Source organism: Nipponia nippon, unplaced genomic scaffold (assembly GCF_047370975.1).
Source record: "Nipponia nippon isolate SJK-2023a ecotype South Korea unplaced genomic scaffold, ASM4737097v1 scaffold_9, whole genome shotgun sequence".
Taxonomy (NCBI): Eukaryota; Metazoa; Chordata; class Aves; order Pelecaniformes; family Threskiornithidae; genus Nipponia; species Nipponia nippon.
In genome coordinates this window covers 22379761-22404210 of record NW_028262413.1, presented here as the reverse complement: position 1 = coordinate 22404210, position 24450 = coordinate 22379761, and the positions used below count along the sequence as shown (strand labels likewise).

The following is a 24450-nucleotide window of genomic DNA, read 5'->3' as shown; positions in this document are numbered from 1 at the left end:
TTCCTAAATCCCTTATTTTAAGTACCAGTATCTGAACCGCTGACAAGATGCATTTGGAATATAATGAGCACTAAGAGAATATTAATCCAACAGTATTTGCTGCCTATGACACATCACATTCGAATAAATTCTAATACAAAGAAAGCAAAAAGCAAGAAACTTCATGAAAAAGGATTATGGGGCAGTAGCAAGTGTATTTCCTCATTCATGTCTGCATAGAAGTGTAGAGATTATATTTTTGCTTTGTATGGTGTTATCAAAGAGATTAATACAGACTCAACAAACATTTACACAAAGTTTTGAAGAAAATAGTACAAAAGCAATGTTAAAATAACTATGATAAATAGAATATTTTCTTATCGCATTTAGTGTCTCTTCATATACTTTACCCCTTTCTATTTCCTTTATGTACATTTACTCTTCTTTTTAAAAGATCTGGTGTTAATAAATGATTGAATCACAAAATTCACAAATAAAGACCTTTTTCAAAATATCTTCTCCCACTGGAAATGTGGAATTTAAAAGGAATCACTTCCATACTCTGAATCTACAGTTATTTGAAAGGAAAGGACAGGATGTTTTTCATTTATCCACAGTCTTTCATCAGCTTAGACTCTCAAGGCACTTTACAATAACATTACACAGCAGAATAATTGAAATGCAGCCAACTGTCTTCTAGTGGATAAATAAAAGCGTCTTTGCTATCCCAGACACTAAGACAGAATAGAGAGTGTCAGAATTCTCATTAGTCTCCTCTTGAAAAATGGTATCACTGAAAGTCTTCCTAAGTAAAATCTGTGTACGACTTTCAGAATTTAGTGTTCAGTTAAGGCAAGTGTTGACTACTCTAACTACTGTTCCAACTCAATAGCTTAAGTATGTGCTTAGTTTCCAGCATGGATGTCTCTTCATTAAATCCCATATGCTTATATACTTCCTTGGATCAGTGTTACAATGTTCTAAACATGAGGGGCAGTTTTAACATTATTGTAAAAACAGTGCAAATGGTGAGAGATTGAAATATTGTATAAGTGCTGACAATGTTAAAGAATCATTTAAAATCTATTTAATCTGAGATTGACAACTGATCTCTCCAATTAATAATTCATATTAAACAATTACAAGGATACACAATACAGATTTTGTAGTTTAGAAGTTTAGTACATGACAAAATATTGTATGCTACAAAGAAGTTGCTGTAAGTAGTAGAAAAATAAAATAATGCTCTCTGGTATTAGCAAAAGAACACTAAAGTAGTTGTTAATAACTATTTGTATACAATTGTCATAGTGTTGATGGGTTACAAAGTGATTAGTAGGGTTCAGAGACTTTCAATCTCTTACTGATTAAAGGTGGTTCTGGTCCTACAACAGACCATATGAAGGAAATTCTAAGCTTACACAGAGCTTTTGTTAATATTAAAGAGACAGTGTGCATGATGTCAACTGCATGGTCTGATCTAGGTGTAAACGATATTTTGGGACAAAATAGCTTGTCTTCTTTTTCCCGTTTCTCCCTCAATACTCTTGAAGATCCCTGGCAGAGCTTTCCATGTTTCCAAGCCAAGAACATCAGCAGATATTCAATGGTGTAAAGAATGGAGCAAAGCTAGATGCTGTACTATTACAGTGAATTTACGTAAGTTGAATCCACACAGCTAGTGATAATTTTCCCTCACTCTTCGAAATTCCAAAGACAAAACAATTCAGTTTAAGTACTGAAGCTTCTTACAGTAGCACCTATTCGTCGAATTCAAGACTGAAAAGCACTGAAAAGACTTATTTACTTCCCTAGCTTCAGACAGCTATCTCAAATAAAATAGCCACAATTCTAATACACCCTGAATTATATCTCCATATTTATCCAGTGCTTTTTTTTAAAAAACCCACATGCTAGCACTGCAACCAGAGTGTACGTATATTCTTAAGTAAAGGAATTAGTGATACAGAAATGCAACATGTAATTCATGGAGTGTCTGGGAAATTCACAGTAAGCAACAACTTTTGAATACAGTATGTTTTTAATCTTGTGCAAATTATGGTCAGAATCCTCTAAAAAGAGCCACGTTAGAATGAAACATAATTAAATCTTTGAGTATTCTACTTAACTTGTGAGGTTTTTTTGAAGTAGAAAGGACTATGTATCTATCTATACATATATGCATATAGAATCATAGAATCATTTAGGTTGGAAAAGATCCTTAAGATCATCGAGTCTAACCGTTAACACTGCCAAGTTCACCACTAAACCATGTCCCCTAAGCGTCATGTCTACACGTCTTTGAAATACCTCCAGGGAGGTATGTATTTACACATACATACATACATATATATGTATAAATACACAAATATAAAAATAACATTCAGATTAAGTTATTTAGTTACCTGTTCAACCTTTATGTCATATTCTCCATGGACCTTTTTTCCACGAAAAGCCTTCGCCCTGCAGGAAAAAAAGGGAGAGAGAAAATCAAGGATATATGTATCTGTAATCAGTAGCTTCCTGCACGGCCTTCAGTGTCATGAAAATACACAATATACTAATTGAATCTACCTACCACACATACACAATTCCCCTTCCTTTGACCATCCTTGTATCCTTAGCATCCCATCACATAGCATTTTGTGATAAAAAGCATATCATGATGTGCTTTTCAACATTAACGTGTATACTAAAGTATACTGAAATACATATTTCACAATTAGTTATTAATATGAGTACCACTAAAAAGATGCAATCCTGCTGTCATTACAATGCCAGTGGAAATTCATTTCAATGTGAACAACATCCTAACAACCACTCATGTTAATCCTTATCCACTTAGCTTATTTAGAAAAACTGGTTTATTGGCAACACTATGCTTCAAAACTTTACCTTGTTTTTAAAGAACATATCAGAGGTACTGGAGACTGTTGTCACCAAATTTGTGAGTGCCTGATTTACTAATCAGTTTTGCTTTTTCTAGACTAACTTGAGACAATGTAATTAATCTGAAGGAGAGTTTATGAGTAATTATTATGCATCAGGACTGCTGTGATAAAACAGAACTGAATCCAATGATCCAGTCTCCCAGCAAGCAGACATTCTTCTAGGAAGCTGTCAGTTGTATGCCTTAGGCAGCATGTATCTGCTTTGGAGTAAATGGGAATTTAAAAAAATCTGTTGATAAAAGGGTACTACTCTAACACTCTGAAGCTGGAAAAGGGATATGGTATCAGTCTCTCTCTGCACCTTCTTTGCTAAAGCCAAAGCTTAGAGTACCTTTCCCACTTCTATTATATGCAAGCAAAAACCTGTTGCACAATCCAAAAAAAGAACACCACAGAACATCTCAAGTGTTAAAAAAAAAAGTTACTTTGTCCATTTTCAACATCTGACAAAATGCTATTATATTAAACTAGATCTATGTCATCAGTGCAAATACACTACATATTAAAACAATTCATTACTGCTTTTGGAAAATCCTTTTCGCACTGAGGTCCAGAAGAGTTTCACCACTGGTTTCAATAGAGGAAGAGGCAAACTTCATAATAATCAACGGAAAACACTGCCTTTGGCAACATATTTCTTAAGGATATCTTAGGTGTTATGGGTAATGGACGGTAGAAAGCAAAGAAAGTGTTTATACTGAAATGGCATACGAAAATATTGCCCAACAATTAATTCTGTATGAACATGCAATTGGTAAGAAGATAACAATGAAGAAAGCATTTGCATTACTGGTTTACACTGTTTTCTTGTAATAAATACACATGAAATATGAAGTTTGAAATCCATCGTTTTATTATAGGAAGTGCATACTCAGCATAATGTTATCAAATATTTTTGCCAATAACAAAGGTAGAAGTTAAATACACTGTATCACAAGTCTAACTTAAAAAACTATTATTCATCACTTATTTTTCTTTCCAAATTTTTCCTGAAAGTCAATATGGGGAATACGAAAATTACCTCTTGACAACTTTGAAGATGTCTGGACATGGTTTAAGTTTTATAGTGCTGTTATATCAGAAGCACCAGCTGGACCACGTTAATCTAATAGGTGCAGAAAAACCAAGGACATGTGTATTGCCCTGAGAGAAGTCCACAAAAGCCAGACCAGAGAGGAAGGTATCATTTTCAAAGGTAACACCACATCTGCCTCAGGAGAAAAGCAACCAATTTGTAACAACAGACAACTTAAATGTCTTAGTTGAAAACCTACGATTTACCACTTTGAAAAATATTTAAAACTGCAATTCTGATCCCCATGAGGGCTAAGTCCATTGCACATATTGGAATGTGCTCAAAACATTAGTTAATTATTAGTTAGTGAGAATCTATTCCTTTAAATTCAGTCTTTCTGCTTCAACATCATTTAGATGAGGCAACCTTTAAACAACTAAACTCTGGCATGATTCACATTTCAACAAATTACTTCAGCTTTGAAAATAGACAGTAATAGTAAGTACTGAAGTTAAGCAATCTGTGGCTTGAAAACAGAAGTGACATTTAAACATTTAAAGAGACTTAATTTCAAAGTAGCTTTAACCAACAACTTTTATAAAAATGTATAATATTAAAAATATTCTTGAAATGTTGAGCTGCAAAGATATCTCTAAAAAATAACTTAGAGCAAAAAGTCATGACTCAGTCATTTCAGAACAAACTCTAAGGAATGCTTAGCATGAGTTTGCTGTGAAATAGAACCCAGTTTTCATGTTATTTACTGTACTTAGGAAATATAGTCATGCCCTGCTTGAACTATTTCCTGTTTGCAATATGAGAAATGTGTAATCCTATCATAAAGACATTTAATACATGCTTAAATTATTTTTTTTTATTGAGGGTAGATGGGGAACGAGACTGGTGTTATTGATTTACAGAATTTCACCAAACTGCAGTTTAAAATTCGTGTTATGCCTTATTACTCTTAGTACTGAGCATGGAATATCAACTCTCGGAGCACCACCATAGTAAGGAAGTCGTGCTTTCAAGGTCAGGATCTCTAGGCAAGGCATTTGAGAAGAGTGTGAGGTTAGCTGTCAGCATGAGTAAAGTTAACAAAACAAATATGCCCCAATTCAAGTAACATTTGGCTGCCCATTGTTGACGATTTCTTGCATTGTATGTAGGGAAGAGAAGGAAAGAAGGCAATACCATTATTCATCTGAAACTCACTATGTAAAACAGTTGCTTTCCAAAGCCTAAATGTAGAGAAAATGGACAGCTACTAATATGAATGCCGCCTACTGGAGTTATAGCATGACCTCTTCTAGTCAGAATCTTTTCAAGATGTGTGAAATATTTATGGATTTCTTGCTTCGCAATTCATTTTCTGGAAGAAAAATTTGGACATTTAAAATCAAACAACTATAGAATATACAGTTGCCATAGATGCAGCCTAGTATGAACTCATACTACGTAGTGAACTTTGACAAAGACAATGAATGAAGCAGTAAGCACTAAAAATGTTTCAAATATATACAAAAGACCCGAAATATTTCCCTCAAACTACACAGCATCTACATACATTTCTACAGTATGTTACTATGCCATGAAACCAATGTGGTTTCATTTCATATAAACGAACAAAATATTAAAATTGGTGCTACTTTCAACTGGCAGCAAAATCAACAGGAAAATCATTTGCTAACATGCAACAGGTTTATACTTCTTCAATTTGCATTCTTTAACACCGCAGAGCTTATCAGCAACAGTCTTTAATAAAGTCAAAAGCATGCACCTAGCAAACATGTGGCGTCCAGTCCTGCAAACCACTGCTCATGTGTGTAACTAAGTCTCCTGTTTTCACAGCACTGCATACCCTTAAACACCGCAATTTGCACTTGTCAGTTTAGTGTAGCACTTGTCTGATTTCTGTACAAATAACACAATGTGCGCAGTAATCAGTTCCATTTGAACACCGATTTCTCGGTATGTCTGAACAGTGAACTGAGAACTGATTACTGATCCTATCAATACGATTATACACTCAAAAATAATTATAAGGCCAGTTTACTACAACAGGACAAAAGTTTGTTCATTTAGAACAGTAGCATCCTCTACAGTACACAAATTGCAGACTGTCAACATTTATAAACAGCTAACATAATTTACTTCAACCAAGGTAATATACGTATATATAAAAATATTCTTACACAGTAGTCTCAAATAACTGGTTCACTGGAATTATCATATGCATGTAAACATTTTGGCAGACTACTGACACAAAACCAGCCAGACTTCCATGAACTTAAAACATGTGCTACACTAACCTCAGTGATAGAATAGAAAATGTTAAACAGAAAGCAAGCCCAGTCTTCAAGTTAAAATCTGTTTAGAAATAACTGATTATTTAATTCAATTTTTTTAAAAAAAAAAAGAAAAAAGAAGAGAAAGAAAAAGAAGAGAAAGAAAAAGAAGAGAAAGAAAAAGAAGAGAAAGAAAAAGAAGAGAAAGAAAAAAAAGTAGATTTCGTATCAAAGTTTTTGTACCAGAAAAACTATGGTTTGTATATGCTGCTCTAATTTCATGCTGAATCAGGAATAGTCAATCTACCTCCAGCAGTCAGCATTTTCTACTAATTTAATGGAAATGTGACTGTGTCTAAGATGTCATCAGCATCCCATTTGTACTGCTAGGTGATCCAGTAACACAGAGTGCTAAAAAATACGGAACACTGGCATAATCATAAAATCATAGAATATCTCAAGTTGGAAGGGACCCGTAAGGATCATCGAGTCCAACTCCCTGCTCCTCGCAGGACTACCTAAAACTAAACCATATGACTAAGAGCGTCGTCCAGACACTCTTTGAACTCTGACAGGCTTGGTGCCATGACCACTTCCCTGGGGAGCCTGTTCCAGTGACCGACCACCCTCTCAGTGAAGAACCTTTTCCTAATGTCCAATCTGCATTTCCCCTGACGCAGCTTCATTCCATTTCGTGTCCTATCGCTGGTCACCAGAGAGAGGAGGTCAGCAGCTCCCCCTCCACTGCCCCCCTTGAGGATGTTGTAGACTGCAATGAGGTCACCCCTCAGCCTTCTCCAAGCTGAACAAGCCAAGCGACCTCAAGCCCCTCCTCGCATGTCTTGCCCTCAAGGCCTTTTACCATCTTGGTCGCCCTCCTCTGGACCCACTCTAATAATTTGATGTCCTTCTTATACTGAAGGGCCCAAAACTGCACACAGTACTCAAGGTGGGGCTGCACCAGTGCAGTGTAGAGTGGAACAATCACCCCCCTCGTGTGGCTAGCGATGCTGTGCTTGATGCACCCCAGGACACGGTTGGCCCTTTTGGCTGCCAGGGCACACTGTTGACTCACTCAACATAGCATCAACCCAAACCCCACAGATCTCTTTCCACGGAGCTGCTCTCCAGCTTCTCATCCCCCAATTTGTATGTATAAGCAGGATTACCCCATCCCAGGTGGACAATCCGGCACTTGCTCTTGTTAAATTTCATACATAATACACTTGGTAATCTTCTCTACTGTCCCGTGAAAAAGCACTGAACAATCTAATGAAATTATATATATATTAGAATTAACATTTCAGTGATATAATCTAGACACATTCTAAGTACATGGTTTTTAAGACAGCAGTTTTGTAAATGTATTTGTTTTCAATATGAAATCAAAAGAATCTGCCAAGGAAATAACGGCTTAAAAACACGATCACATACATATCATGAAGCTGCAATAAAGGATCATTTCAAGGAGTAAAACGATTACTTCTTCCATATACTGAGGACTTTTTAGACTGTTATGTAGACTTTTGTAAATATATGAAAACCACAAGAAACTGTTATCAAAAGCAAGCATATGACAAGATTTGCATAGTATTTTCATTTTATGTGACCTAACCCACAATCTACTGAAACTACTGCCAATGGGCTCTGCAACTGGCTGATAGTATCAACATTTGCTATACTGACTCCCAACCAACCAGCCTAGCTAATGCAACTCAACATTTGGAACTGCTGTGATGCTGCCATCATGACTAAAGAGAAGAATTTATTAAGAATACTATAAACATGTTGGTTTACAGACTTTCTTTTAATTTATTAAGAATACTATAAACATGTTGGTTTACAGACTTTCTTTTATTTACTTGTTCCACATTTCTGCAACAAGAGACTGATAATAGACTGTTATAAAAAAATAAAATACCCTATTTAAAACCTGGACTCTTAAAGACCTTGATACTCTTAAATGTGTTACTCAGATTCTGCAAAGACCTATTTGGATTTAAAACATGTTCTTTTTTTCTTGTGCACTGTAAAGTTATACCTTTGGCACTTGACTCAACCAGTATTTTACTCTCATGTAAACCAATTATGTTTTCTCATGCTATTACTTCATGCAGAAATTGTCTTCAAAGAAGCAGACCACCACCACAAAATAAATGACAGAACATATCAAATGCATTACTTTAAGTTTTAGTAGTGCTCCCTGTTGAGTTGGATTTCATTAGATTAATGATAATCTCCATTACCAGGAGCCTGTAAATTTGAACAGTGGCACATTTTGTCAGCTCTGAAATAGTACGGCTTATTTTAACAGGTTCCATAGCTCACATTTGTATCAGGCCAGTTCAGTTTTGCTGTTAATCACTCGGTTTGATGAAATGTGAAATTCAATGGAAGCACTGTAATGGCAAGGACGCACGGATTGCTCTTTCCAGTTATTCACTGTGTGATCTGACAACCCACAGAAACCTTAACTGAAACTTGATTGATTTCATAAACACTTTTTTTTTTCCCAGTACGACAGGCAGGACACAATTAATGCTGTTCTTCCTTCTATGTCATAGCCTAGCCTTTTGAAGGGGAAAATATACTGTTCTTTCTTACAAAAAAAAAAAAGTGCTAGCTTCTGCCAATAAGGTAACATATAAACAACTGCATTTTAGCCTATTTTTTAATCTATCGAGGTCACAACAGAAATGATTTCTGAACATTTTCTTCTGTGCCCAATGGCACAACATGGTCATATCTTTTTTGGTATCATATTGTTTCCACTGGTACGATATGTCTCGGTCTTCAATGTATATCTTTACCTGAAACCACTGTCTCTACTGCTACTATACCAATCTTGTCAATCATAATATATGGAAAGAGAATGACTAGGAACAAAACCAAGCACTTATAGTCCTAGTATATATTAGCACATGATGGAGTCATCCCAGATGGCCTAATATTGGAACCTACTACATGGTTAATTCTATCAAGCTAACAGGATTTCTTCATTGCTGATCTACCTGGTTTTATTGAGGATCATGAAAGCACCCGAGAGTTCAAACTTAACAGGACAATAGAAAAAGTCTGTAGGAAACGCTTTTCTCTGCTACAAGGCTTTCCTTCCCCGACTTCTGTAACTTGGAGCAAAGAACTTTTTAAAATACACGCTTAAAAAGCAGAGCTCCTGAGTGCAGCCTTTCCTCTGCAGAGGCACTGAACCATCATACCCTTCCCCATTCCCTCTACCAGTGATGACTAAACTCATGAAAAAGCAGACAGTAAACATTTTTCAGTGGAGGATTTTCCTGACCAGACAGTAGACAAGTTGCCTTAAGAGATTCACCTCTAAAAGCATATTAAAAAAGAAAGCATAAACAATCTAGAAATAAAGAATGCAAGCTTATTAAGCAGCAATTATTCCATTTCCTTTTCTGTGCTGCACATCCCCCTTGCTAGGAAGGGTTTTTTTCAGAATAGCTTTATATGTGGCACCTTTGGAGGCTTCCACAATCTCTGATTCAATCCCAATTTTTTTCTCCTAATTTATTACTAGCCCCCCCCCTTTTTTTTTTAACAAATTATCCTATCCCCTTGGCATATATCAGAATATTATCTCCTTTAGTCTAATTATTTAAACAAAACAAAGCCATTTTATTCTTCAACAGCACAGATCTTCCAGCCCAAGAACCATCTTTGTTGTTTTGATCAGGAGCCCTTCTATTTGTCACTCTGTTCTGTGCCTGAATACAGTGTTTTCACTAGAGATCTAATCAAGAAGAAAATGCCTCCTACTCTTGAATCTCTCATTTGAGCTTAAATTTTCTGGGTCTTTTGAACAGCACGCTTTACTGAAAATGCCTAATTTTCTGCCCACTCAAGCTGAAACAAGTACTCTTTCATGACCAAACGCTAGTCTGCCTTTCTGGTAATGTCTCAAAATCCCACACCTCCGATTATGTAATATTTACCATTAGCCCATTACTTCTGTTCAAGATTTATAGTCACGACGTAATTTCTGTGGTCTTTCTTTTTAAAAATTACATGACAAATGAAAGTATTTTTAAATGTTCATTCCCTCATCACTAGAAGACCTCATACGTGATGCAACATATAACCTTTTCCAAATCTGTTAGACTCATTAGAATGACTACTACACTTTCCCATGGTTAGGTTCATAAAAATATTTTGTACTCATGAGATGAACAGAAAGTCCCAACTTTTATACAGGAAAACATCACTAGCCAAATTACAAAATATTGCTGCTCTAAATACTGATGAAGGTTTTAATGGTTCTTAGTGCCCTAAGACTCAAACTGCATGTTCTGCACCAGTTGCTCTAAGTTCCTTAACCTTATGTACTGTAGCCAATGTAATAATATTGCAGGCTAAAGTAACAAAGTTAAATTTGCGATTTCCAAGTCTCCCTACCAACTAAGAATTTCATTCTTTCTAACTTCTCATTCTGTTGACAACAAAGATAAAGTAGTACAAACTGTTAATGAGCAATTCTACTGTTTAGAAAGGCACTCTAAATTATCTTGAGTAAGTGGCAAAAATGTCACACAATGCAGCCACTGGTGATTGGTTTATGAGAGAAAACAACAAACCATCTAGAAATAGCACCTAGAGATAATTTAGCTTACTTTTTGCCTATTGAGGTAAAGAAAATAAAGTGAGCCTAAAAGACTTTACACTAACAGAAGGTAATTTCTGACAACATCTGAAATGCCATAAAAAAACAGCGTGGAGTGAAAGAATCTTTGATACTGAATCCACATTATCGATAAACTCTTCAGCAGAAATTTATCTGCTTTTTTAATTTTTCTATTTATACTAAATTCTCCAAGGTGCTTTAAATGCCTCTAAGCAAGATGTGTGACTCTGTGAGGTGAGAAAATTTGAATCATTTATGTCTGGAGACATTACAAAGTGCTATTTCAAATATTACATGTTGGGCTACCATGTTGTTTGAATTTTCACCTTTGGGGATCCCGCACTTAATATAGAAACTTCATCTTAAAAACCTCTCCAGCTAGTTCCCCTCCATGCTCATCCTACAGATGAGATTCTGATCAAACTAGTCAACATGAGATAAGAAAGAGGGGGAAAGCGTGCAAAAGTCATGCACATCTGGAGAGAAAGTGGGAGAGACAGTGCACGCCTTTTCAGCCACAGCTTGTAGTTAAACCAGATTTAGTACAACACCAAACCTTCAGCCTTAATATCAAACCTTAAATCTTCAGCCCTACACAGGGACAAGACCCAGCAAAAACATGGAGCAATGGGAGAAGAAAGGATTGCCACAAGTGCCAGAATTATTAGAGATATACATACATACACACACCCACACCCCCACACCCCCAAACCCATACTCAATCAAAAGAGTGGCCTTTACAGAGAATGGCAAGTCTGAGTGTTTTTTTCCCCAACTGGACCCCCACAAGCATTTCACACTGTTGTAGCAATATTTCTGTGGTATACCAATACGGAACTAGATTTAAATGAGTGAAGGATAAAAAGATTTTTCACGGATCAGCAATTGCTTTGATCTTTGGCTCAGAGATCCTTTCACCTCCATCCCACAGATCTGGGGTCTCTTCCAATTCTATCACTAGCTTCATGTTACAGGAATACTAGAGGCCCCATTTGAATCAAGATCCCAAATAATCAGTGTGAAACAGTCCTTGATGTTTCAATTTTTTTTTCATGCAATTGAAACTTATGCTTAAAGACAGTCATGTGCTGCCCTGTTTCTCTGACCAGATAGATTAGAAAACCTAGTCTTCATAGCTCTCCTTAAGTAACTTGGTTTAGCATCTTGATAGATGCAGTAAAGAGAGTATATGGCTTTTGCTGCCCTCTTCTGTAAAAAGAAATGTATATCAGATTGGCTAAAAAAATGTTTCCAATCACACATAAATATAGATCCATGGTCATCTTTCTGGCTTCAGTAGCTTTAAGGTAGCTGCACCGGTATCAAACCTTCTTTGAAAAAATAGCAGGGGCCAGGTAGCAGTCACACACAGGAGCTGGTTGAAAACAGGGGAAATACTTCATTAGCATAAAGTTAGGTGTATGCTTGTGCTGAATGATGGATGTTAAGCATGACATGTAGCATCAACCTAACTTGTAAATAGTTAAATAGTTTTAGATCTACTAGAAAAAGCATATTAACAGAAATGGTACAAAGTGTCTATGTATTTAACACAGTGTTAGCAATAACACACAAGGAAATTAATCACCGACATCAACATGGATTAAATGAATAGCAATTGCTAATGCTTTGCATACTCCTTTCCTATTTTACGTTGAATTAATCAGTATTATTAAAGGGGTTTTTTTTCCTCCCTCACACACATGCATGCACATACACACACTCAGTTTCCATTGGCTTCATGACAGTCTCCTCTGACTCTAAATAAGATATCACTGTATCAGAAAGCTGGGTGGTACCTCCAATGCAATTCCCCCCAAGGAAAGAAGGATTTCATGCACTGTGCTCAGCAGAACAAAAAATATTAATTTATCTGTTATTATGGAAGAATGAGCTTCAGAAACATGCATTTTATCTACCCACTAGCTTGGGAGCAATGTCCAGAATGCTGCCATGAAAAACAAATTGCTTCAAGATACTCAAGTTACAATAGCTGTCGGAAACACATTATACTGGTAATTCTCAGTGCGAACGGATACCAAGAAAATAAAGAATACTTTTTCCAGTATCACTTTTTCACTTTTTTTTCTTTTTTTTAAACCACATTTTATGCCATGTTCTGCAGGGAAGCATGTGGAATGGTGTAGCAGATTACCATTTTGACACTTTCAGGGTACCTCCATATATTCCTTCTGTGGTCATACTTTCAGGCATACTGGTACTTTTATCCCAACAAATCACCACTAGAATTTTTTTCAAACAGGATACTACATTAGCGAAGACCTGAAAATAGAATACTTGTTTAGCAACTCCTGCAAAACATGCATGAATGGGGGGAGTCTCTTCTGTTCAGAATTAAGCTTCCCAATATGTTATAAAACTAAACTAACCACCCTGCATTTTAATATTACACTTAAAAGTATAATCACATATAACTTTGTCCGTACTTAAAACATCCCTGTTTGGTTTATCGGTTTGAATACTCTCTAAAAAGCCAAATAACTAAGAGCCTGTGTTGCCGAGGTTTTTCAGCTTCCCGCTATGGATTAGAGAATAGAATTTTCCAGTACTGCTACATGGTATTTTTCTCTACAGTAAACTGGCACCACAACTAATACACTAGGCTGGAAGCATCACCCACCCCTTCCCCAGATGAGACTGGGGGAATATGGGCTTTAAAAATTATTACACAGGAACAGTCCATAAAACTAGAAGTCAGGTAAAGTCTGTGGGACCTGTAACATAACACATAGCACAAGTCTCAAGGATGTTGTGACAAAGGGGAAGCCATGAAAGATGAGAAACATGACCAGGATACATGACAATAACTTTCATGAAAGCAGTGTCTGACAGGTTTGGACTTTTGTAGGCAGCTGTGCAAACACTTTATTTGCTTATAGTGCATCTAATTAGGAGCCGAATTAAAAAAAAAAAAAATCTCCATGAGTGATACATTCATTTTGGCCTAACTATGCATTACAATAATACAAAAATCACACAATTGCTCACACTCTCCTCGTTATTTGTAAAACAAAAGTGATCTGAGTTTTTAGTGCTTAATGAACACTGGAATCAAAAAAGTCCCACACTGTTCCAAGTGTCTGCTGTACAGCTGCATAGGCTACTTCATGCAAGGTCTGCATTACACTCAGGTCACATTCAGCTCTGAAAGTGGAGCAATACGTAACAGTATACTGTACCTCAAATTTGGGATTTTGAAATCCAGCACTGTGCCAATCTTTGGAGCAGAAATCTCCTGATGAGGCTGTGTTGCAAGCTCCCCAGCAGTCCACAGCCCTAGCTGACTGGCGGTACCTCATAGCTGTGAGGAGCAGAAGCAACTGCTGAACATGTATTCCAACATCTCTTCCCCTTCCCAGCTGAGCGCTGTCTTTTTTTTTGCACAACTAAATGCTGTCAAATATGAGATTCACTGCCAAAAAAATGGTAGTATAGCAGACATGAAACAACTAAGATGCAAACACGCATTGTCTTTTGACATACGTTAAAGCATAGCAATAGTTGTAATAATTTCGTAATTGAACGATGCACGTTTATGGGATTAATTCCCCCAGTGCCTATAGGGGTGAGAACAGGACCTGCTCTCTTTTGCACACAATAGCAAAGGCTGTTCCAAAATCTCAGAGATTTGAGCAGATCTTCCCTCTATGAACTGTACCGTGGAAAGACTGCTTTAAATTTAGTTGGCGACATATAGCACATTAGTCAAGGATGCCCAAGAGATGAACTGAATCCAGCCCTACATCACTTTGTGGGCTACACCCACCCACTTTGGTCCCTAATGGGAAGTGGCTAGCTTATGCTACTAGTCACCTCTCCACTAATGGATCCTTGGGCAACCACAAGTCTGCAGTCCATGGCACTGATTCATTTGGATGGGAGTTGTTAGAGAACAAGATGGGAGTACTTTTCCCATGAAGATACTGCCATTTGGCAAAGAAAGATCAAAATAGCAGGCATGTGCAAGCCCTTGTTACGTAAGATCCAAAATCTGCAGCTAGTTACTGGTAAATATTTTTGCTAGTGAATTTATGACTCTGGGCAAGGATGATCATCCTAGTGAGTAAACAAAACATGAACAAATAACAGCATTCAGACTAAGAATATTTTCTTGATTATTCTACAATAAGGCCTGTTGGTACAAAAATTCAGGATGTGTTGAAAACCTTTCAGACTCAGAGACCAAGGATATCCATACTGCAAGTTTAATTTGCTTAAGAAAGAAAGGCTGCTACACTCATTCTAGTTTGCTACTGCATCAACACAAATTAGTCTGTAGTTATAGCAGCGATTGCTTTGAGACAACTCTCGTATCAAACTCCCACATCGTGGCAGACTGCCAGTTTTCTCTAAAATCCTTCTTTTTTTCAGTTGTGAACTAGGAAAAAAAAAACAGAACAAAATAAAACAAGCAAGTAATCCCCAAACTTCTAACAGCACAATCAAAAGAAAATTCACCAGGATTGCAGACATGGCTATTTTTTTTTTTTTTTAAAGCTAATCAGCAAAATATTTCTGATTACTTTTGAAGTCAGTATTTTCTATCTTTGGTCCTGTGTATGCCACTTCGAAAGTTCATTCTTATCCCTAGTAGTTTTTATAACTTTTCTTTTTGGTAACAACATCTATTTTCTATAGCAATCAGCAACAAACCTGATGAGCATTATGTTCAGTAACTTCATTTTAAGCTCCTGTAGTCTGAGTTTCTCCATTCTCATGGACTGCTCGCCGCATTCCATTGCCCAGCAGATCATTCAAAAGAAATTCACACTATTGAGTTACAGATGGAATCTTATGCACTATTTTTTTAAAGATTTCTTATTAGTGGATCTCATTTTTTGATAATATAGTCATAACATGCACAAATGGTAGGTGGTAAATAAGGACAGATTCCTTCCTCAAGATTTAAGAGCAATCAAAACCAATCTCAGTGACTTAAGAGTGTCATGATTATTTCTTCTAAATGGATTTCAAATTCTGTCCATTCAATCAGGATTAGTTAAGACAAAAATGCTACTTCTCTTTACGTTATTTCATATCTTCAGCAATATCATTAAACTTCATTAGGATGCCCACTTTCACTACTTTGCTGGAAAAGAAAAGCAAAACAAACCAGGATTAGTTAATGTCTACAATGTCTGTGTTTATGTAATGAATCTCTGTAAGTGAATCAGAGCTGCTGCACAAAGTACCATCTATTCAGGACAAAACCAGAGCAGGTTTACACCTACATTTTGGTCAAGCACTGCCATCTGCTGGGCAGACTTCTCTCTGAACTGAAGCTCCAGAAAATCAAAACTTCAGAGGAAAAAAAAAATTTTTAGTTGGGAGTACTTACCAATTTGTCAATCAAACAGTATTAATTCAAAAGTAATGGTGGTTTAATTTTAAACTGAAATATTAATTGTTGTAAATAAAGTAATTTGAACAGTAATTTCCATCTATTTCCTATTGCTACCTATTGTGCATTATAACTCTGCTTCTACAAAATTTCTGAGGGAAAAGAAACAGTTGAAGCATTTTCTCAGTTGTATCTTAGATTAAAATAAAACAAATGAACTTATCACAACCCGAGCTACAGTGCAGCTTTTCACAAATTAAAAAGATGCATGGGTACAGTGCTGGCAATGGCCAAAAGCCCCCACTGACTTTTGCTTTTATATTTTATCTCCGTTTGAGAAACTGCAAAATTTAAAAATTAAAAGAAAAATAAAATGAAGGCATAATTATTTACTAAAAAGAATAACAGCTAGATTAGATTCCCTAAAATTTTATTTCTCCCAGCAAAGAAAACTTCACTCATAAATTTGTGTCACGTGTGGAAGAAGGGAAAGTGGTAGGCTATACCTATAACTTGAGACCTTGTTAGCTTGTGGTCCCCATTATTGAATGTAACACCCCTGTGCCTCTTTTGGCTGGTACACAGCTCTCAGATCAAGCTGACCATCTGACAGGTAGGGTTAGTGAGAAAGAAAAGTTGCAATCTTGTGCTCGTAAATGAATACAAGACAGGTCTAGATGTCAAAAATCGTGAGAAAAAGAAAACTGGGAAGTTCTCTGTACCAGTTTATGACTTAACTTTTTTGCATCATTGTCCTGGTTTCAGCTGGGATAGAGTTAATTTTCTTCTTGGTAGCTGGTATGGTGCTGTTTTGGGTTTAGGATGAGGACAATGTCGATAACACACTGATGCTTTGGTTCTTGCTAAGTAGTGCTAAGTTGTTGCTAAGTAGTTGCTAAGTAGTGCTCACACTGGTCAAGGACTTTTCAGCTTCCCACACTCTGCCAAGTACACAAGAAGCTGGGAGGGAGCACAGCCAGGACAGCTGACCCAGGCTGGCCAAAGGGCTATTCCACATCACATGACGTCATGCTCAGCATATGAGCAGGGGGAGTTGGCCAGAGGGCAGTGATCGCTGCTCGAGGACTGGCTGGGCATCAGTCGGCGGGTGGTGAGCAATTGTACAATATATCACTTGCTTTGTATTATTATTATTTGTTTTTATTATTGTTGTTGTTATGACTATTACTACTGTTCTATTTTTATTTTACTTCAGTTATTAAACTGTTCTTATCTCAACCCACAAATTTTCTCCCTTTTACCCTTCTGATTCTCTCCCCCATCCCACTGCAGGGGGAGTGAGTGAGCGGCTGTGTGGTGCTTAGTTGCTAGCTGGGGTTAAACCATGACAATCATTCAGCTGGAAGAAAGAACAGGACACATGGTCACTTTTAGTCCAGTTTATCATTAGGTATCTATATAAACAATAAAGAATTATGCAAAACTACCTGATTTTCATAATTTGTAAGAGACTAAATCCTTCTTTCCCATCAAAGCGAGGACTGGCCTTGTGACTGCGCGTCCACATCTTGACAACAACCCTCAGTGACAGAAAGGACAGAGGAACCTGACACTGTTGATGGCTGAACCCTCTCCATCTTCCCTTACCAACTTCCACTCAAACCATTACTTCATTCTTAGTATACACTCCTTGCAGGACAGTGAATCTAAAAGCAATCCAGAACACCGTATTTTCAATATACATGCTCAGAAAGGCACAAATTGAGGTGAGCAACTCTTTCCAATGCAGCACTGTTTCCTTCATGGGCCCAACAGTAAACAGAAGATCATTATTGTACATTCAAACATACATGATTCCCCGTTAGAAAAACACCTCGAAAACACTTCCACAGTCTTGTCACAAATTGGACTGTAATTTGCACTTTGCTGCTGAGGAAGCAGCTAATTGGTAGGGCTTACTAGTGCCCTTTCTCTCAAAGATGCTCCACAGTCTTTAATGACACTTGCAACGTGCTCCAGCACATCCAGAAGTACAGGGCCTACGGCTACAGAATTAATACTTCAGGCTGAGCCTCAGTGTGCTCATCCCCCTTTCTCTGTCACAGAACACATTTCACGTGCCTCCTCACTAACACACATAACCTCTGTTTACTAAAACACAAGCCAAAGAGCTGCTATTTCAATAACGAAAGTAGGCAGAAGAACAGAAATATGGAATAGCAGAGCCTTGCTATGCATTTAGTGCAAGGAATCTTAAAATCTTGAAAGAACGTGAATTACTGTATCATTCTCATCAGCACAAAAAAGCAACAGACCAACACCATTCAAGATAACACAGCGAGACTGAGACCACCTCCTGACCTCTACATCTTCACTTCCAAGTTGGAAATGAAAGACAAGCAGAGTGCTTCACAGCAAACGAAGAGAAGGATTTATGAAGCAACAGAAACAGCAAATATGAATCTTTCTAAATTACTGGGATTTTAAAGCACAATTTTCAAAGGTAGTGGCCAAGTCTTAAAACACTTCATTGTTTCAATACTTGTGTGATTCATCATATTTTGAGCATCTTTTCTGGATTTGACAGCTTGAAGAAAGTAGTTCTTTTAAGGGCTTAATTCAAAACCACAATATTATGATACTTTGATTAATTCTCAGTTCTAATGCATCACTTGATTTAGATTTTACTGAGTCTTTCTTTTTTCTACTATCCCCCTATAAAAGGTATTACAACTTTTTGTCTCATCCCTGGATTCACCCCTTCTTACTCCTTTTCCCTTCTTCCCACCCACCCACCTACACATATTTAAGACTTTAGAGCTTGAACACTTCTCAATCACAATGTTTATACAAAGTTTATATTTCATTACCACACATATCTTTTTTCTCTTTCTGTAGGCAGGCTATAGTTCTCAATTTTCTGCAAGAGGATCTCAAATTTTTTATCCTGTTTGCCTAGGATGGAGTAGTCCTGGCAACCAAGTTTAAGTAGACTCCAAGGACTAGTGATTTCTTGAGGTAAAATTTCTCACTCAAATCCCGCAATATGCTCCTTTCTGAGTATAGGCAGAAAACCCACTACCCTGAACAGATGGGAGGTAGTCTGTGGGAAGACAAAATCTGTTAGAGTAAAAATTTTAAATAAAAAATAATAATAATAAAAAAATCTGAGTCACAGACCTGATAAAATCACAAGATTGGCTTAAGAGATCCCTAACTTTTAAAAGAAACATGCATTTTAAGGAAAACAGTATACATGATTCTTTTTATTTGTTTTTGATTCCCTTCAAAGGAAGCGTAAGCTTATTTATTTGAAACAATTGCTGAGATTCTTACTTGACTCCAAAAGCTGTAACCTTAATTAAAAAAAAAAAAAAACAAACAACAACAACAAAACCACAACAAAAAAATGGTCACAAGAAAATTCTGAGTGCTCACAATATTAGGACAGTTAGTGAACTGTGTTGGTTTCTCTGAAGGTGTGGAAAAGCAACTGTCAGACAAAGTTGGCTGTGACTTGAACAGCTGCTATGCCGTGACTACTGTTCAGCTCTAATTAAATCTCAGTGTGATTTGAGAACAGTAAGGACACAAATCAGGCCAAAAGAACATATCGTTACGTTCATTAACTGCTAAGCATCTTCTATAATACAGGAATGTTTGTTTTAATCTTCAAACATTGCTGAAACATGCGGTTTTGAGTGACAAAAACTTATCTGATGAATCTGAAATTAATAATCATGGCTTGAAAAAGAAGAAAAAGACATGAAATTCACAAAACCAGCAAAAAAGATAAAAATCTATCATCATTCTTCTTTTAACTGGTATCTTCTTTTTCCTAGGGCAGTGCTGTAGGATCTTTTAGAATGATTTGCTGACACTGGTTCAAGAGTTGAGTCTCCCAACAACAAAATCAGCTACTTTATACAAAAGTTGTACCCTTGTTCTTATACTTTCACCCCCTAGCTAGCTAGCAAAGCATTTTTAGTAAGTGAGATACAGATTGACTAAACCAACATTTCCTATATGCTTTCTGCTGTCTTCCTAGTCACTTAAAACAATGATCCCCCACTTCTCCACGTCATACTTTTTAACAGTATGTCAGCATAGTCACTACCAGCTACTTTTCCAGTTTTCTTTCCTTTCCCCTCTCAGGTTCTATTTCCTTTCTGCTGCTTTATTTTTTTTTCAAGCTCTTTCAGGGGTTTATTGCTTTCATCCTCCTTGTATCGACAGCAAAGTACTTTATATCAAATAAAAAATGGTGCTAATAATTTTGTAATAATTTTGTGCAGTTTCAACTTTCCTTGCAGTACTTTGGTTTCACGTTAAATTAGCTACAGATGCCCAACCTAAAATTGAAGCAGTGGGTGTGTCTGTGTATGCCTAACTATATATTATATACATAAGTATACACATACATACATACATATGTGTGTTTAGAGGTCTGCAAAAAGACAGCATGTCACATTTCCTTTACTGACTCTATAAAACCCTGGCTTTCTTTTACAGAGTGTGAGTATTGTATCAGAGTCAGGACTCACTAATCATGTGGTATTTTGCAAACCATCACCTGTTGCTTAACCTCCTAATAAAGGCATAGCAAAAATACGCTCAATAACTAGGCGCTTTTTTTTTTTAAACCCACTATGCCAACAATTTATAGCTTTCTGCACAAAGCTGAATTGTATTTTTACTGGGCTTCACACTTCTAATGAAATTCATCCCAGAATGCACAGGCATGTGCTACCATGCAGTCATGCCCATGATGCTGACAGTGACAGGCATGAAGATAAGGATGCAGGAGAAGGTAATCTACAGTAAACTGAGAAGGAGTGAGTTTGGAAGGAAAGTACCAGTATAGCAACAGGCACTGTTCCTCAAATCAACCCACCAATGACTTTATATCAACTCTTCCTCAAAGCAAGGGGATGAAGAAGGGAGACAGTGGTGGAAAAGTGGACTTGGAAGAAGAGGAGAAAGAAGCCACAGAGGACCAGTGCAGAGAGACGGAACAGTTCCGCAACACTTAAAGCTGACTTGAGCCCAGTGCTGTCAAAATCGAGGATCCTCCTTGACCCTCCCTGTGGCCACAGCTGCACTTTGCCATCCCATTGTACCATTCATGTAGTGGCATGGTAAACCAGATGAGGAGAATGACTGGGCTGAACGCTAGTGATTTTTCTTACTGTCCCAAGAACATTTGTGCTGGAAGTGAAACAGCAGGAAGGCAGGGACAAGTGAGAACGGGCTCTGAACTTTAAATGACAGGAATGGTAGGTGACCTTAAAGAAGCACACAAATGGATCCACAAAATCCAACTTTGTGCAATTTGTAATTCTCAACAAAAAGCACAGTTCTATAGGGCTATACCTTGTTGGCAATTCCTTTTAATTTTTTATATATACATTTATACATAAAATAAATATATAAAATAATAAAAATATTTTTATATTGATGTATAAATATATATTTTATATATTACATATTAAAATTCATTTTATATATATTAAAAATTTACTCCAATAAATTATTTGACTTTTATATATATGATATATCAAATACTATATATATGATATACATTGTTAATTTTTTGAAAAAAGAAACCAAGAGAAAATTATTTCATTAGCTTGAGGTATTAAAGATCACTATGGCAAATGGGTGTAATGGCTTTTAACAAATGCCTTCTTTTAATAAGAATTTGATTATATTAACCAAACTTCAGAAAAACACTTCTTGGAGTAAAATTTATGCTAGGCCAGTAGAGTCCAACACTCCCTGTGGAGTCTGACTCACCAACTCTCTTAAGATCTTTATCACCTGAATTAATACAGGTTCTCAATGCCTAGTCAGTTATTCCAATGTTGTGATAAGAGACTAAATGAAACTATGGAAAATAAAAACTCAGTAGATTTCATTGGAAGAAGGGCAGAATAACAACAGTGAAATTTTTTAATGCCATAGGGTAAGAAGGCTAAAGAGTAATTCTGAATTATCAGTAGCATTATCACCATCTAAAGTTTGGCATTATGAAATCCCAAATACCATTATAAAGAGCCCTTTAAATAAATCTCAGTTATCAGCTGAATACAGATGAGGACAATGGTTGTACTCTTCTTCATTTGCAGTGAGGTTAAGATCTGCTGGCACACATGATAAAATTTTCTAATAAGCTAAAAAAAGAAAAGAAAAAAGGAGGAGAAATAGCTTTAGGAAGCTCATGGAATCAATTGAGCTGGCTCTCTCTTCAAGAAATTTCCAAGCAAGTCAATCCTTAGGCCAGATAAAAGAACACAATTACATAACCTATCTTAACATGATATATATGTTCCTTACTCTGAAAAGTATCAGACTACAAAAGACATGTTAATGTTTTCTTATTTAATTTTAAGCATTTTAACACACTATAAATTCGTAGATTAAAACTAGAAAGGGCAGGAGAATCATTGCAAAAGCACAGGTCAATTAATAGAACAAAGAAAAAAACCTAAAACCACAGTTTTATAGGCACAGGGGAACAACAAGGTGACGTTCATAAGAAAACTGAAAGAATAACTCCCTGACATATAGTCCTAGGTAAAGCAATTTATTTCCCTCTACATAAATTTCTTTCTTTCTACTAAAAAAGAATGGCATTACTTCAAAAAGAATTTCTCAGACAAAAAAAAAAAAAATCAATGCAAGGTTTTGATTATGTAAAACACGAAGCCAAAATTATTCTGTTCTTGTTTCAACCCATGACTCACTGCAAAAGTTAGTACCACGTGCCTGAGTCACTTGCACACTACTCGTGCCTCAAAGAAGGATGCATAACTCAACGATAACTGACTCATAATTTAACATAGTAAAAGCAGATCACTATTACCCTGTTCCAACAAGCATTTAAGTATATACATACAGAATATTTTATGGCAGCTCATGAATATGTCTTTTCTGATAAATATGCATGTCCCATTAATTTGAACGGAACACATTTATGTGTTATTCTGAATAATGAGAGACAGACAGACAGTTCCCATTACACCAAAAGAGTTCACATCACAAAACCTTTTTAGAGGAAAGGTAATTGTGTCTTGGGGACCAACAGCACTATTAGTTACAATACTGGTGACCTTGATTAGAGGAAGATTTTATATTTCAGCTGAAGGCAAAAAGCTCTCAGTATGAGAGATGTGAATATCCACATCTACAGGAAAAACGCGTGAGCACTGTAAGCATTACTCATTTTTGCCTGCTGTATCTTTTATCTGTGCAATTTGCTTAGCTAGTTTGGTAAGAGAAAGGTATGAACACCTGCATATCACGGGCCAGCTTGTGCCTAGCAGATTTAATACACAAGAGAATTTCAACAACCAAAGAAAAATGTCTGCCCAGCAAAAAGACTGTTCTTTACCTCAAAACATATTCTATGCAACTTCCAAGTAACTGGAAAAATCATTAACACAACTGATATGTATTCCATAAGAAAGATATGCCTGATTGCTCAAGATGATTTGGGCAGAATGATAAATGAAAATCCCGTACCAAAGGGGATATAGATAGTTTATATGTGGACCTATTAGTGCTTTTAGACTTCCCAGTTACTGACATGGGCTTTGAAAATATTATATCTGAATAGCATATTTATTATTAACACCATAATTAGACGGGAATCTAATTTACAATAGATGAGAAGGGGAGAGAGAAAAAGTATTATACTTGATAAAATTAGGGAAAAAATAATTTTTCAAATAGAAATAAGAAAATGAAAAAATGTTCGGCTTCATATGCCTTCACTCTCATAACTCACATGTTTTAAAGCCCCATATGTTCCAATAAAGTAGTAGTTTTTCAGGGACTTTATTACTTCTGAATAGTTAGGATTGGCAATACTGCTGGTTTGCCAGCACTCTGGTGTGCATAAACTGATCTAGACAAAAAGGAATACCTATATTTTTCATTACTTTCATTACTCTGAAGAGATTCTTCTTATCTTCACTAGAGTAGAGAAGAAGGAATTACCACAGCAAATAGGCCATTTCTCACTACATGTTTTCCCCTACTGAAATTCATATTATGGCTTCAAAGACAGACTCATTTTAGAGATTCCACAGCTGAAGGCAAATCAGCAGATGTCTATCCCTCCCCCCACACAGTTACTAAAACCGTGCTGACTTCCTTATCTGCCTACATATGGCTTCCAGCCTTTTTCAGTGAAAAACAAAAACCCTGTCCCAAAGAGCACACATCCATTTGTATATTACTCTACC

The 24450-nt window shown here is 36.5% G+C and overlaps 1 protein-coding gene across 1 annotated transcript in view; it reads right to left on the bottom strand.

Moving 5' to 3' along the window:
- The window catches only part of SYN2 (synapsin II), a 199275-nt gene that overhangs the window by 122069 nt on the left and 52756 nt on the right, over nucleotides 1-24450 (bottom strand). Inside the window, exon 2 of the mRNA XM_087744827.1 lies at nucleotides 2385-2442. Within this exon, the coding sequence (XP_087600953.1) occupies nucleotides 2385-2442 (58 nt within the window). The remainder of the gene's footprint in view (nucleotides 1-2384; nucleotides 2443-24450) is intronic.